Source organism: Alosa sapidissima, chromosome 3 (assembly GCF_018492685.1).
Source record: "Alosa sapidissima isolate fAloSap1 chromosome 3, fAloSap1.pri, whole genome shotgun sequence".
In the NCBI taxonomy this organism is placed as follows: domain Eukaryota; kingdom Metazoa; phylum Chordata; class Actinopteri; order Clupeiformes; family Clupeidae; genus Alosa; species Alosa sapidissima.
Window position 1 is genome coordinate 1,048,030 of NC_055959.1, and position 16,850 is coordinate 1,064,879.

Sequence of the window (16,850 nt, forward strand, 5' to 3'; positions counted from 1 at the left end):
TTTATGAATGATCTAAAGCAGTGGCCTCCAACACGGTGCCGGCTATGAGGCGCCCCCCAGCGCACCCTCTAAAAATGGCCAACAAGTCGCCTACAGATCACGCTCTAAAAACACGCTCCATTGTGAAATTTTAAATAGATTTAAGTCTAGACCAGAACCATTTTAAGAATGTATGTAGCCATACATCTGTAAAATTGATATTGGTGATACCTTAAAAATTGTAGCTGCGTTAAATTTTGGCCTTTGGCTCAGAATCCGTTTCCCATTCAATCTTTAAACAACAACGGAGGAACGCATACATGCTGCTCGCACACATAGACAGTAAAGGGGGGAAAAAAACTTGCTCGTCAGGTGTAGCCAATGGAAGCATATCTTTGCTAAAGTTTTGTGGCCATTCCGTATTCGTCAAATACGGTTCTTGCATGATTGATCAAGGACTGAAAAACAATTGCTTTAGCTCACAGGCCTTTTCTCCTCCGTAGGCTACTGGTGTAGCAATAGCGCTGAAAATATTGTGGCATGCATGACTGCAGGACTATGCATTACCTGGTGAAACACAAAACCTTTTTTGACAGATCATGGAAAAATTTCAGGTGTGCAATAACTATAAAAGGCGTCTTCATAAGTAAGGGTGGTGTGAAAGATAACTATTGAAATGTCAAAGCCGAATTGTCTGCTGAAATCAGAACTTAAACAACCCCTGAATTCATAATTGTAGGTAATGCTAACAATTGCAACCAAAAGATTGCTTTTTTTGTTTAAAAAAATAGATTAGATCACCCATGCAAACTGTGAAATGAACAAACTGAACAAAAATGTTGGTAATGTTGCATATTGATATTTAAGTATTGAAGAATCAGATGAAAATACAGTTCCTTAATATATAAAGACTAGGGATCGACCGATATATCGGCCGGCCGATATATCGGGCCGATATTTGCGTTTTTTACGTGTATCGGCATCGGCCGATAAGCCGCTGCATTCGCCGATAGTTTTTTCCCCGCATTATTTACATACAGGCATCCACAGGCAGCTCTGTGTTGCTGGAGACGCTGCAATTCACGTGCAGACTGCCCCTCCCCCACAAGCAGAGTGCTGAAAGCCTGCTCTTCAACACAACAGTAAACTTTAAACTTTCAAAGCATCTTTTAACTGTTTGACTTAGCTGAAATATTGCCATACACTTTGAAGGTGGAAGCAAGTTTGTGGGTCCAAATGGAAAACACGAATGATAGATAGGTAGGCTACTTTTTTTAATGCTTAATGATCGTTTATAAAACTGCTTGCCATTGTATTTAGGGAGCTGCAAATAGCTAAGTTGTAGGCTATCCATATTCATGCGGTAGCTGTTACAAACACTGGTCAATCATATGATTAAGTAATGCCGACGTTGTTCCGAGGTATTTGTGGGAGTTTTATTCAGCGACCACATGGCTGAGTTTTGGACGTGTGTGGTGTGTGCGTCTCCCTCCCCCTCTCCCTTCGAGCGGGGTGGAGTTGCCATCGCAGTGATATCAGAGCTTTAATAATGAGAGACATGTAGTTGAATATTAATTTGTGTTAACGTTTATCATGTACCAGACATACCGTGTATGCCTTACTTGTTTAGAGCCGTTTGCTAACGTAATCATTATCAATCCAGTTCATTGGTGGTTCATCAGCTACCAAACAGAAGTTTGTGTGTGCGTCTGGTCTGTCTCACTCAGTGGGACACACGCATCACAGCGATATGAGAGTGCTGCGCTACCTGAAGGAGAGATTTTAAAACTGTGAGATACGTTTTTATACCTTTTTACGTTGATGCCGTTTAGAACAGAAACATCTGACACAACGTTTTCCACGTTATTTTCCTCTGCTGATTTATGTTCTGTGGTTGACAAATCTGGCAGCTTTTTTTAGAAAAATATAGAGACATAGAAAAATTGAAACCACCATGCAGTCTAAAATGACATATCAAGCACTTTATTTCAATAGCTACTTTTCAGGCTTATTGTTTTCTTAAATTATTTAAATGTGTTGACAAAGGACATTTTGTGATGACTTGAATTATGTCTTATAATATGTCAGCAAGCAATGCATCATCAAGGCTGTGTTGTAAGATGTTGACGAAAGCATTTTGCACAGTTAACCATATCCAGTGCACCCATCCATAAGTTCAATAAATGTTCCTTTTTTAAATTGAGACTTATAACATTTGTTATCATCATTTGTGTAATTAGGTGTTATTTGTATGATGTAAATTGAGGGAGCAAAATAAAAGCAGTATCGGCTCCAAATATCGGCTCAAGAAAATCGGCAGCCTGTATCGGTCATCGACTAAGGCTGATGGAAAAAAATCGGTATCGGTACTAAAAAATCCATATCGGTCGATCCCTAATAAAGACTTATAAGCCTACATAATATTGATAATTTAAAAGTAAAAATCACATAGGCCTATTATTTAGGAGAATTACCATTGAACTGATTTTAGGTCCTTCAGGTATCCCTCATTCCCAAGAAGGTTTGAGACCCCTGATCTAAAGACATTGTTTGGTTATGAGCACAGGTACAACTGTTTTGAGGTGATTGTTCAGTTTTGTAAGTTGTTAGAGGTTTTGTGAATGTAGTTTGAGATTTGAGGTTAGGCTTTATTTTTTGCAGTGATTAAAGCACAAATTGGGACGAAGCATTTCGGTATCAAGGCAGACCAAACAAAATGTATTTATTCTCATTAGCATTAATGGTTTGTTTCATCTGTGGTGGCTAGTGTTGCTAGCTATCATTACTTTTCTGCTCCATGTTCCCCAAAATGTCAGGCAGGGGCATGATTGTTTAGCCTATAGTTAATGTTACTTACCTAAAGCAGCTACAACAATAATGTATCAGATTCAGCTTGTCCATTTAAGCATATGATGAAATGTTTGAGTCTCAATTCTCAGCTCATGAGAAGTCAGTTTAATTGCTTTCTTTACACACACACACACACACACGTATAGATTGCAGTGTGTTTTAAAAAAAGTTCCAAGTTCCATTCCACATTCAATTCCAAATCAAATTATTACCAAATTATTTGTCAAGTCCACATTATTTTTTTTTTTTATAGCAAAGAAAATTAATATTAGTCTGTTCAAGAAAATAGCAGTGTTTTTTTTTGCTTCAATCTCTAACAGTTGACATGAACTGAAGATTTTTTTCAAGATTGAACTTCACTTTACTCACATCACTGAAATAATGCTTAGTTGCAGAACCATTGTTTTTTCTAACTGCTGCACATCTGCGTATTTGACTTGGAAATTAATGTGGAATGTTTCCAAATGTTGACATAAAAAATATTACAAATATTTTGCACTTTATTCACTTGTTTTAACACACTGCTATTTATTTGAACATACTGTACATAGATAAAAGTATTATGTGAGAACCACTAATTGAGTTGACATGGGATGTCTAACTACTCTTGATGACTTACCTCCTGCTGAGCCTGAGCATTGTCAGGTTCAAGTTCAAGAACCCTCTGGAAACAACGACTGGCTGCCATGGCATTCCCAAGTGACAAGTGGCACTTACCCTCACGGAGATGACCCTGTGGGACAAGTATGTTCAAGATAGCTCATAGTTTGAACTTAGGCCAACTTTGAACTTAGGCCAACAAACCCTACCGTTTTTTCTGGATTTCTCACATATTTTAACTTTTTATCAAGAGCACGATTTGCTTATCTGTAATTATATATAGTTATACCTATAGTTATATAGTTATACCTAGCTTCCCGCCTCATTTATAGTAATACTAACGCACTCTATATCTCTCTTTCTTCCCCCTTACCTCACTTGTGAGGTATACCATTACCAGTCATCAGCCATCCTTGTGTTTGGCCCTCATCTCACTTGAAGTCCCATCCCTACGACTGCCCCATCATCGCCTATTGCTGTCCCCCTGCCCGGATTCCTGGCCTGCGCAGCCTAGCGACCCACTACTTGCCCTATGACAACTCCTAATCCCCCTGGACAATTCATTTCCTACACTGGACTATTTGAACTTTGACACTAAATAGGATTCATGCATTATCATACATACACCTCAGGTGGCTTTAAACACCATGTTCTATTCTCTACACCTAACTAACTTACTGTTCTGTAACTGACCCTAGGCAGATGGGCCAGGCCCTTGAGTCGTGGATCTGCTTGAGGTTTCTTCCCATATGTATCTCCAATTCTAGGGAGTTTTTCCTCGCCCCTGTTACTCATGGGCCTTCTCTGATTGTTCAACACTCTGTAAAGCGCCATGAGACATGTGTAATGTTTTGGCGCTCTATAAGTGAAATTAAATTGAAATTAAAAAATTTAATTTAGTTAATGCAGCAGTTTTGCAGTCTGAATTGTTGTGGTTAGCATAAGGATAGCAGCAGAAAGACGAGTGTTGAAATTCTACTGTATTTTGGGTGAGAAACCCGTGAAATCTCCCTTTATTTTCAATGCTCAATGTTGACAGCTACCAAGGCCAAGTAAGAAGAAATACAGCAGGTCTCCTTTTAATTTTAATGTCTTCTTTCTTAGTCCATTCTACTTTCCACCAAGTTTCATTGAAATTGAACTGGTAGCCTGCCTCGACATCGTACTGCTTACAGACAAACTGCACCATGAACGTAACCTAATATCCTGGATGTACTATTAAAGCACCAGTCATATGGTGAAAAATGTATAAATGTGTGTTAGGCCTATATTGTCCCCACTCACACACATTGAAACAGCTAAGTGAATTCTATGAAACATCACTCGAAAAGAAATTGACAGACACTCCATCTAGCTCTCTCCACTGATACAAAAACCATGTCGTTGACCGAACCGTGGGCACATTGTACTGTTCCATCCATAGTGCAATGAGAACTCATAAAGCTTAGCTTATCTTCAACTAAATGATTTTCATACCTGCTAACATTCTCTCCATCAAACCACAGAAACCTAACATCAGCCAACAACAGCGGCCCAGTTTAGCAGTATTACTTATATTACCTAGGTTAGTTTGAAGCCGGGGTAGCAAGATGGGTATATTTTCAACTCAACTCAAAATGTTAGAAAATCTTTGCAATGACAACTTTACCTTCACAAATGTGTCATCAAGTCTAACAGCCTGCTGGGAGTCTTCCAGTGCCTCTCTATAACGACTCAACATCATCAAAGTGGCAGCACGATTACCATAATAACTTGCATTCTTCGGGCACATGTCTGTTATAAACAAGCAAATAGAGATAAACAATTGAATTCTTGTTATACAATGCCAGTTTAGACGCTTCATGAACTCACTTAGAAATTCTACTGCTTATGGGGACATTATGGTCTACAAGGTTCTGGTCAGTTTGACATATTTCATAGCGATGTCATAGCGAGTCAGATAAAGATCCTTAACATTGGAAGAAGGAAAGATAAGATATTGACTTTTCCCCATAAATGTAAACATCCCTCACTCAAATCATATTAAAAACACCCAGAACGATGGATGGCTAGATGAACGTCAATAGATGGATAGATGGATGAGTGGGTGGATGTAGATAGATAGAGAAATGAATGGACAGGGCTCCAGAGTGCGACAAATTTTTAAGGGTGCGACTAAAATTTTCCCTGGGTCGCACTGGTGCACCTAATGTCATAAGGTTGAGCGCCTAGACTTTAGTCGCATCTGCTGTCTCTCCACGAACTAAACGGTTGTTCTACTTTGACTAGTGGTGCATGGTGCACCAATACTGCAAAAGTATCGCAATACCCTGAAATTAGTATTAGTAAACTATTAGTATCGATATAGCCTACATTTAAGAATGACAGTCGTGCGCTTCCCGTAGCCTATGTGTCTTTTCTCCTCACACGCACACAGCTGTCGTGATCCGAGCGAGTAGCGATGTTGATTTTGACCTGCACCTCTCAAGTTTGTGTTGCCTAGGCTATGGAATTTAGTTCATTTAGGCCTACTGTTGAGTTTTCCAAAATAAGCTACACAGTCTTTGACTTGTTTGTTTTTTGAACATTTATTTGATCAAAAAACATAATGAATTGCATCCATATATCCTTAGATGATGCGCGGCTATTTTCCTCTAGCCTAAAACCATGAGAATGACTACTTTGACGTCCCTTTTAAAGTGACAGGCACTCAATTAGACCTACACACCAACACTGTAATAACATTGACACTGATGTGAATGATCACAGTATTTAATATTACTGATGTCGTCAAGGTGGTGGAGGCCCCAAATCAAATCAATACAGTACTGTCATTCCTGGTCCATGCTCTGACAACAGCTCAGACACAAAATGTATATGGAGAGCAATAAAAAGGGGTCCTTGAAATTGTGACGTTAAAGGTGGCGCGATGAAAAATTTGGGTGCAACTAAATTTTGTGCTGGTGTACCTAAATAAAAAAGTTAGGCGCACCAGTGCAACCAATGCAAAAAGTTAGTCTGGAGCCCTGATGGATGCATCTTGAATTTCCACTTGGGGATCAATAAAGTATCTATCTATCTATCTATCTATCTATATGGAAGGTGCCAAGTATGAATATCTATTTCAATGGAGAGAGACATAGAGGGTCTGTAAAAGTACATTTATTTTTAGAATGCATCTTGGGTGATCCAATCACTGGTACATGTATTCAAAATGTACAGCAAGAAACATTGCTAGCCACTTGTGTTTAGATTTCACTATTGCTAATATCACAATCATTACAATTCCCATACATTGTCCAAGACGTATCAGAACGCATTAGCGTTTACACTACAAAATATGTGGTCAAAAGTGTCTCAGACCGTAGCTGTTAAAATATGAGCGCCACTGCAAAAATTCACATAATCAGTAACTAGATGTTATGATGGTTATGGTTATGGATACACTTTTGTTCAAAGCGACATACAAATACAAAACAATATAATACTTCAATTTAACAGGGAACAAATTGAAATGTTGGTCAGACTATAATAAGGAGAATAGCAACAATAAACAATGTCAATTCAATCAATAGCCTAACAAAATAAACAATGGAAATGAGGGAAAAAAGCAAAATAAACAATAATGTCCATTCAATCAATAATATAAAAACAATAACATGGTAAGACTACATTAAGGAGAATATCAATAGGGTAATTACACGTCAATTCAACCAGGGCCAATGCACTTGGTCTCAAAAAAATCTGAAAAGAAAATAGCAGGTGTACCTATGTTATCTAGGATACACACTGTAAAATTACTTTTATGTAAGATCAATACTTTCCAAGATACAGTCAGTTCTACAGGGGGAGGGGGGTGTTCTGCCTTTTTTTTGTCAAAATTCACAAGCCCATAGCGCAAGAACTAAACCATGTATGAGGCTCAAATGTTGCATGCTGGTATATAAATAGGAATAGTATGTAGCAACATCGTAAAATTATCAACTTTGAGGGACAGCTATAACCATGCAGGATCATCCAGACCAAATGTGACGATTTTGCTACGTACTATTCCTATTTATGTACCAGCATGCAAAATTAGCCTTCGTTAACTGAAAAATCTCCATTGTTGACATAAAATGTCTCTATAGTGTCAAGCAGTGAAGTGATAACACTATGCAGGTAGCCAATGTTCACGTCATCGGAGTCAGAAAGAAGCAACCAAGTACTCTGTTAGGTATTTGTTTCCCTCCCAAACTGCGCTAAAATTGTGTATTTAACAGGCAGAATTTTTGTAAAATTTCCTGGGGGAGAAGCCCCCGGCCCCGGCAATTGTCAGCAGTCTGTAACAGCATAATGTGACTTAATGGTCTGTGTGATTGGGATGTGGATTGCTTGATTTAGTTTACATAATGAGTAGGCCTATGTGTTACTATATGGTAGGCTATATTACAGAGTAGTGTTACATAAAGGCAATCACAAAGAAAATAGGTAATGACCCCTTCCGAATGAATTTTATATAATATAAATAAATATAATATACAACACTTTGGGCTTGGCAAGAAATTTGGTAATACTACTTTCACACAAGTGATGGCACCCCTGTGTGCGTGTCTGTGCCTGTGCATGTCTGCTGTGTGTGTTCCTGTGTCTTTATATGTGTGTGTGTGTTTATGTGTGTGTGTGTGTGTGTGTACATGCATTTGTGTTTGTGTGTGCATGTGTGTGTGTGTGTGCATGGGTGTGTGCAAGCCTGTGTGCGTAGCTGTAGCTTATATGGCCCCCCATGAACGGACTCCACTAAACTTGGCATGAGGGTGTGATAATGATCCTACACTTTTTTTGTGCAGTTTTGAACATGTCAGCCAGAGGTACCTGTGATTACAACGCGCAATGTCTTCGCAATTTGAAGGAAAAGGACAAAAAGGCCTTCTTTATCTGCGATCATACTATAATTAAAGTCAATCCAGCAGATGGCACCAAGTAACAAGTTCACAGAGCCGTGTCTATGGCTCTGCAAGTTCATAACGGCCAGTGTTGTGTCGAACTGGGCTACCCGTAGAGTTATGCTACGGGGCGAGGAAAAAAGCGTCACAATCGTTGACTGTATGACTAATTGAGCTAGGCTACCTCAAACCCTGTCGATGAGTGTTCTTGACACTAACGAGATGTGTTATACAAATTATAAAGAATATCAGCCGATAAAAAAATTAGGACTGTCAAACGATTATTTTTTAATCGTGATTAATCACAGAATTTCTATAGTCAATCGTGATTAATCGCATATTTTATCACAATGAAAATTATATTATTTTACATTAACTAAACATTCCAGAAGTCCATATTAACAATGTAAAGCCATTTTTACCATCTTGATTGGGAAACAAATGAAAGCAAAAAAAAGTTACTTTATGATCTTAACTTTAAGACATTTGATTATTTCAAATAAAATGTCAAAAGATGTGCAGCGGGCCTGAGGCAAAACAAAAATCACTCCATATAGCCTAGGGGCAGCCGTGGCCTACTGGTTAGCGCTTCGGACTTGTAACTGGACTTGAACCCCGACCAGTAGGCACGGCTGAAGCGCCCTTGAGCAAGCCCCTCACTGCTCCCTGAGCCCCTGTTGTTGCAGGCAGCTCACTCCGCCGGGATTAGTGTGTGCTTCACCTCTGTGTGTTCACTGTGTGCTGAGTGTGTTTCACTAATTCACGGATTGGGATAAATGCCGAGACGAAACTTCCCTCACGGGATCAAACGAGTATATACTTATACTTAGATTCATTATCTTTAGAGTTCAATTGAAAATAAGGAACTTTTCATATTAAGAAATATGCAAAAGTGCATGTGCAAAATGTAAGCCTGCAGCACATTTCAATGACGTGACAGAAATAGCCTAGTTCATTTACTATGTTCAGTTCACGTGTAACAGTGTAGGAGTGTAAACAATGTTTAGCTCGTAGTAGACTATAGCTTAAACTTGAAATGCTTCAGTGATATTTTAATTCCATGTGGACTGAGCCAACACCGGTGCTGAGATGAGTGCACTGTCACTTGCTACGCACATCAGTGCCAAGGTTTTTAACTGGCAAACACTGGATGAACAATGGATTTTTTGAAGTGGCGCCGACAAAATAGAACTGAATCGTAATTTAGTTGGTAGCAAAGTGCGATGCTGGTGTGCAGAGTTGTATTGAGGACAGAATCTAATGTAACTGAATGTCGAAGGGGGAGTGCCCCGTACTCATGTCACTCGTGTCTACATTACTTAAAGTGGAAATGAAGCAGTCAAATAAAACAGATGTCTATAGCACTAGTTAAATATTTAAATATAGCATAAATACAAATAAAGTTGGAAATATGACCCGTTATTCAGAATAAAGCGCAAACAAGTTGCTTTAATTTCAGCCTCATATCATTCCGCAAGACGTCTGTTCGATTATTGCAATGGGATTTCATTGAAAGTGAAAGTCAGCTAGTAAGATGCCACGCAACACCGGAAACTGTCAAGTTCTATCTGTGTGGCCAATTATTTATTTTGTCAGCGGAAGCCACAAAACGGTAGAAACATGTTTTTTAAAGACCCATTGTGTTAATTTTCTTTTCTCGATTTGTCAAGTAGCCGTATAATAAGCGGGATAATGTATCTGCTGTGCGTCGGGGTTCTGTTTGCCCCGTCAGGACTTATTTTCCTATAATTACCGCTGGACAATACATTATCCCTTACATATTTGTTGTCCTGCATCTCTACATAACTGGATATGTCAGTGATGACTTAAATTCCTGTTTATGCACTTCATGTAGCTAAAAGAGACAAATGCTTTTTAAAAAACAAAATATCCAATATGTCAAGCTTGGTCTGAGCAACATATGTACCACATTGTAGAAAAAAAAATAGAATCCAAAATCAAGGACGTTATTTATGTTTTTTAAGGAGGAAGAAAAAAAGACGACCAAATTCAACTATGCAAAAAAACTTACCAATTGCTTTTGTGTAGTAGTTGAAAGCTTCTGTGTAGTCCTTCTTGACATAGTAGGCATTACCTTGTTCTTTAAACACCTCTGCTTCCCTAGAAATGAAAATGCAAAGCAAATACAAAGTTATTAATAATTATCATGTTATAGGCCTACCTGAGTCACTGATTTGTTTTAGAAAGGCCATGTTACATTTTAATACAGAACTTTAGAGTAACGTGTGGTGCAATGTAAATCTGATGCAGTTCCTAACACATTTAATGACATTTTCTATAAATTAAAGTAAGCCTATTCTATAAAGGTGGCATAGCCTGCTTTCAAATAAAAAGTTCAGAAAGAACCAAGGACTCAGATATTTTTATCACACCCTGGTGTGAAACAAAAGACCAAGAAATCCCAGAATTCTGTGACTTAATGGCATGGGATGAAAATGGAAGACAAGTAGGTCTGCAAGATTTTGGGAAAATATCTAATTGACAGATTTTGCAATTGCGATTTCATTTGCAATATACTTTTTGAAGTATACTTTTTGAAGTCAAGCTTCAGTTCAATATTCCAAGTTGGGCCACCTGTGATTGTTGAGCATGCCTTGTGAGCGAGAAGCACATCACTCTTGTCTGGTGGTGGAAGTTAACCAAGTACTTTGTTACTGTACTTAAGTAAATTTACCACGGATCTGTACTTTACTTAAGTATAGGATTGGGTATCGTTTGGGTTTTATCCGATACCAGTGCCTAATCAATACTTTTAAAACGGTGCCGCTTGCTATGGAACTGCCAGGTCATGAACAACGGCATTTGTAAGCAACCTACAGTGGGCAGTGCTTCGACTTGGCCAGCTTCACTCGCGGTCCGCGCGTGGGATCACGCGGTATCACACGACTTTAATTTGTATTTTTCCAGTGAGACACTGCAACAACCAAAACAACCGGTAGATGTCTCAAGTGAGCAGGGTGTCTCGTAAAAAGAAATGGAGCCTGGAAAACCCTACACAGACTTCACTACAGACTTTAGCAGACTGGTTTAGAAATAATTTAATAGCCAGAAATATGCCTGTCCTGCCCTAATAAAGAAATATTTGGTTAACTGCGAGTGAATCCCGTTTGCAGCCGTAGAAGAAACGCAGGACAAATTAAACATTCTGGTTTTCTCCGAGTGCAACGATGATAGACAGACATCATTTGGACAAAATATAGAGCATAATAACCTCCGTTGCTCAGCCAAATGCCTTCCTGTTAAGTCCTGTTATCAGAGTTACAGGCGATAAACGATTTTTGATGGTCACAAGTTTACTTCATTAGCGGTTTATTTTTTTTGATTATTAAAGAGTGTTTTTCATTTAAAGGTTTGACTTCGTGCTTATTCAGTAGAGCATTTAGTGCTCTCCCCAATCCCAGACGTTCACATTGCATGTTTGTTTGTAATGGATGCAACCGCGAGATAGGCTATGCGTTTGACGGCAATGAGCTGTTAACAGACATGAACCAAGACATATAGCCCAGCAGCAATCTTCATTATTTCTTGAAGGGGCCACCGGAGGAATTTTGAGTGCTTCAGTTGCAAGTTGCATGACCCTCTCTTGCCTGCTAGAAATTGTTCAATGACCCTCCGACAGAATTGTTAAAAAAAGACATGACCCTCCCCTGCCAATTGTCGCTGTCTTCCGCCCGCGCCACAGCCACACACTGTGATAACGTTCTTAAATCAATCTTTCCCGTGAGCTTGCATGCTACCAGTCCTTCCTTTTCAAATGTGTTGCACCTGTTTGCACAATTTCACAAATAATCATATGTGATTAATAATATGACAAATAATCCCTGTGCACGGGGACCGAAACAATGCATGCCAACTTTTTCCGTGTTATCACGTATTTTAACTTTCCCCCGCTGTCTTGCCGTTTTAATGTTTTCCCGTAGAATATCCCATATTTTAATACTCTAATAACAGCCCTGCCATCGGGCCTGTCTCTGTGTTGCCCTGTTGCTACCCCTTGCCCTTCCAACGAAACAGATGTCTTCAAATCATCGTTTTCCTTGCTTGAAGGCGAACTTAGAGTGATGTTAACCTATTTAAGTTTAACGGCGTGATTGTCGTGAGAGCACGATTCATTGGCGCTTGCATGTTCGGCCTTATGTCTACGTGCACACCTGAGGCTACTCAGCTACAAGAGAAAGAATTTCCCCTGTTTGTATGTTCACTGCAAGTTGGCCTACCATAACTTACCAACTCTGCACTGTTGACCCTAACTGGCTATTTATATTTTTCTGTAAAAATAAGCAAATGTATTTGTTCAACTTTATGAAGCAGAATTATGCATAGGCTACTTGGAACATAATACATTTGACAAAGGACAGATGTATGTTGCTAGTGACAAAATATTAACTTTCAGTGTTTTACGGTGTCTTTGTCATGGGGAAGTGTTTTTCCCCATGCAATTATTCTAGGTTACTGTCAGTGACTGACGCGAGAGAAGCGGGGTCTGTGTTGTGTTGCCTTAATTTATTTTCATTGGGCATACCGTGCCGTGCCGTCCACATCTCTTCAGTTCTGACAAAGCCAAAATTACTCCTTTTGAAACAATGAGTGCAGGAAGCGCGTTTCTATGGTTATATTGCTTGACGGGGGGGATCCCAAGCAGCTTTCAGCCATAAGGCTACTTTCAGAACATTTCAATTCACCCGACACTAATATTCAAAATGTTGAAAACTATTTCGGCATAGCCTATAAAGCAGTTTAATTAAATGGAATGTTAGCCTCACAGATGCGCTAGTGCCTTAGATGGCAGGAAAAATCTTCACGATAGGCTATAACTAACCACCCGATTCACATTGGCTGGGGGAAGGGGGGCCATCAGACATTTGTGCCCAGTTAATCCGGCCCTGCCCCCAACAAATCACACCTTCCCACCTCTGACAGCTTAAAAGAAGTCAAGGACTCCTTACTCACAGACCTATTCACAAACCTGAGGCATTTTGCCGTGTTTTGAAATCCTATGCAGCTACAGGAGCTTCCAATCGTGAGGAAGCAATTTTGCATTGTAGGCATAACTAACACGCAATAACGCCGCCAACAACAACCAAAACTAGGCTAATCATTGTCAACATGTAAATTAAATGTAACATTATTATGAATCAAATTAAAATGTTCTCTTTTGCAAACGTAGGCATAGTAACAGAATAATTTAAGAATGTTACAAAGATACTACATCAATCCGTATGTTTCATTAGGCTACTAGGCTATTTGTTTTGCCTTGATTCATTTAGGCTAGGCCTTTTTATTCAGGGGCCGTATTCACAAAGAATTTTAAGGCTAAAAGTACCTAACTGGCGAATTTAGGAGCAACTCCTAAAAATAATGGGCGTGTCACTCCTAACTTTAGGACTCCTAATTTTTTCACAAAAAGTAATTCACGAAGCATTTTAGATCTAAAAGTAGCACCTAAGTCTGGGACAGCTTAAGTCGAGAGGACTCCTAATTCACTAAGACCTATTCATAAACAGCTTTTTTGTGGCATTTTACGTTGCGATGTTTTGAAATGTGTAGCCTATGCGCAACAGGAGCTTCCAATCGCGAGGGAACAATTTTGCATTCATAAAAAGGGATGCAATAACGCCACTAACAACAACCAAAACTACTCATTGTTAACATGTAAATGAAATGTAACGTTTCATTGTGAATCAAATTAAAATGTTCTCCTCTTTGCAAACGTAGCCTAGGCATATGGTGACAGATTAATTTAATAATGTTGCAAAGGTAGGCTACTGCATCAATCCATAGGCCTATGTTTCATTAGGCTACTAGGCTATTTGTAATCATCGGAAGAGAGGTGTTTGGAATTCCCGCTTTACAATCGTCAGCCAATCAAGGTGGTCACTTCAGTCAAGCTTGTGCATGAGTAATGACGTCATCCATAGCCACGAAGACTCACTCCTAGTTTAGGAGTTGTCTGAAAGGCTTTGTGAATAACTTTTAAGAGAAAACTCCAAGCTAAAATCTTTAAGTGTGATTTAGGAGTAGCCTACTCCTAGTAGTAAGATAAAAGCCTTTGTGAATAGCCTACGGCCCCAGTTATTCATCATCTTCCGTCCTTGTGTAGCGCACGCATTCTGAGACCTGTCACCTGTCACTCATCATCGTAAGGGAGGTGTTTGGAATCATGCCCGCGTTACAATCATCAGCCAATCAAGGTGGTCACGATGATCATTGTTATTTAAGAACATGCAGTGTGCGTAGGGTAGCAAAAACATCTTGCTCGTAAAGCATCATAACGCACATTCTGGCGGGTCTGTTATTTACTGTAGGCTGCGCAAACCACAGGCCTTTATTTGGGCAAGCCTGCATTCATTCAACCTTTATTTATTCACGGAGGGTCATTGAGGGAAGCCCTCATTTTCAAGAAGAGATTACAGAAGCGAAGCAAAGCGCTCCACAAACAAGACAACACTCGAGGCCTTCTGTTGAAGAAGTAAGGGATAATGTATAGAACGCCGGTCATTACTGGGAAAATAAGTCCCGACAGGGCGAACCGGACCCCGACGCGCAGCGGAGGGGTCTTGTTCCGCCCTGAAGAGACTTATTTTCACAGTAATGACCGGCGTTCTATACATTAACCCGCTTATTATACGGCTACTTGCCAAAACGAAATAATAAACTCCCCACGATATGACTTTAGCCTACATAACCTAGCCTATTTGTTACCGTTCATCGTGGCATTTGCTGAGAAACAAATAGTTTGCAACACACGCTGCTGAACTTGAATCAAACATTCTTTAGAACACAGCTGATCAACTGTCTGCTTTCACATTTGAATGAAGTTCCAGTCCTTGCGTAGTGATATGAAAGACATTAATCAGAAACACAAAAACCGTTGCCATTGACAGCGGTGATTAAATGCTTTGCCGGTGATTTATGTAGATTTAACATAGGCCCGAACGTTGGGAAGGCCCATTCATGTGAATGGAACGTTCTGCAGCACTCTGAAGAGCCGTGTAATCATTTTATATAAAGCCTGCGCTAACAGTAATCCTCCTGCCCCTGATAGGCCTACCACAGCTGTGGATAGTGCGGAATGTTCAAGTAATAACACAATCCAATGTGTGTCTCAATTGTGCCCCGCTGACCACCTCACACATTTCTCTAGATTTTGCAACGAACTTACATGACACAATGCCATAAAATATGCCAGTTTTAGGACACAGAATAATGTTTGTAATGATACCAGGTAGGCCTACGTTTAACAGTAACAAGTGTAATGAGCTATTCATTGTCGAAGGTGCATTGTGAAGTGAAATTCTTACTTTGGAAAACAAACATTTGCCGATATCATCGCCGATCATCAGAATATTGCAACAGATTCTGTGTTCTGGACTGCAGGTAACTTGTTAAGCCAGTGGCTTTCAAACTTTTATTTCATTCCCCACTTTGATCAAGGGGCATGACTGATGATAGTGGAGATAACGTGTTATCCCGAGGCTTTTGCAAGTCAGCATCTTCGACGGTAGTCTATTAAAAATATAAGTTTTCGATGTCCCAAACGGAGAGCCATACTTTATTGTTTTTAACGATCTCTATGCTACTCACAAAAATGTAGGTATGGGGACATGATGAAGTAGGCTATCCAACTGTCGTGTGTTAAATTATTGTGATTACGAGCCAGTGGTTTTCAAACATTATGCGTGACTCGGACATCTAACTAAATGCAACAGGCTCATATCGTCCTCGCATTCGCAAAATGAGGACCAGTGTTTTGTCAAATTGCAAATAGCTATTCGTTTTAACGATTTTTTTATGATAGTAGCCTATACAAAAAGCACTTCATACTATCTTAATCTTGGAATATGGGGAGGGAAGTGGCGCGTCTGCAGTGGCGCGTCTATCAAAAGCAGATTTTGATTTTCGCTACCACCGTGTAGTCAAGCCTTAAGCCATACCCAAGTAGCCTTAATCGAGGTAATGTTTAATTACGATTTATTTTGTTATTGAATTCGTAGGCTGGGATTCCTCTCGGTAACAATTACGTTTAAAGGTAAGTATTATGCTTAAATAGCCTAAGAACTATTTTAAAACTGTTTTGTTAAACTATTAAACCGTAACACTTGCCATCACGCATGCACCTCTTCCTCTCCCTCTCCCTCTCTCGTGCACTCACACACACGATGGCAAAGCATCCTCTTTGTGACAGGTCCCTTAACAAGCACATAGCCCATTGTGCAGGCCTACTCTATGAAAATAATTGCTATCACTCAGCTCTTGGATTAACATGATACACAGGATTTACACTTACAAAGTGATGCAAGTTGATAGACAATTGTGTATCAAAAGAAGAAAGAAAAGTTTGCATAATTAAATGATTTTTAATTAAATTTTTGCAGCATATAGCCTTTACCATCTACCCCCCTTTTTGACAACTGACATATCGATTTTACATATCGGTTATCGGCCTCCTGTTTTGGTAATAATTGATATCGGTATCGGCCCTGAAAAAACCATATC

The 16,850-nt window shown here is 39.4% G+C and overlaps 1 protein-coding gene across 1 annotated transcript in view; it reads right to left on the reverse strand.

Annotated features, from left to right (window-relative positions):
* The window catches only part of dnajc7 (DnaJ (Hsp40) homolog, subfamily C, member 7), a 51,232-nt gene that overhangs the window by 24,819 nt on the left and 9,563 nt on the right, over positions 1-16,850 (reverse strand). The window contains exons 2-4 of the mRNA XM_042085988.1: positions 10,366-10,454; positions 5,078-5,202; positions 3,449-3,562 (exon numbers count right to left, since the gene is read on the reverse strand). Of these exons, the coding sequence (XP_041941922.1) occupies positions 3,449-3,562; positions 5,078-5,202; positions 10,366-10,454 (328 nt within the window). The remainder of the gene's footprint in view (positions 1-3,448; positions 3,563-5,077; positions 5,203-10,365; positions 10,455-16,850) is intronic.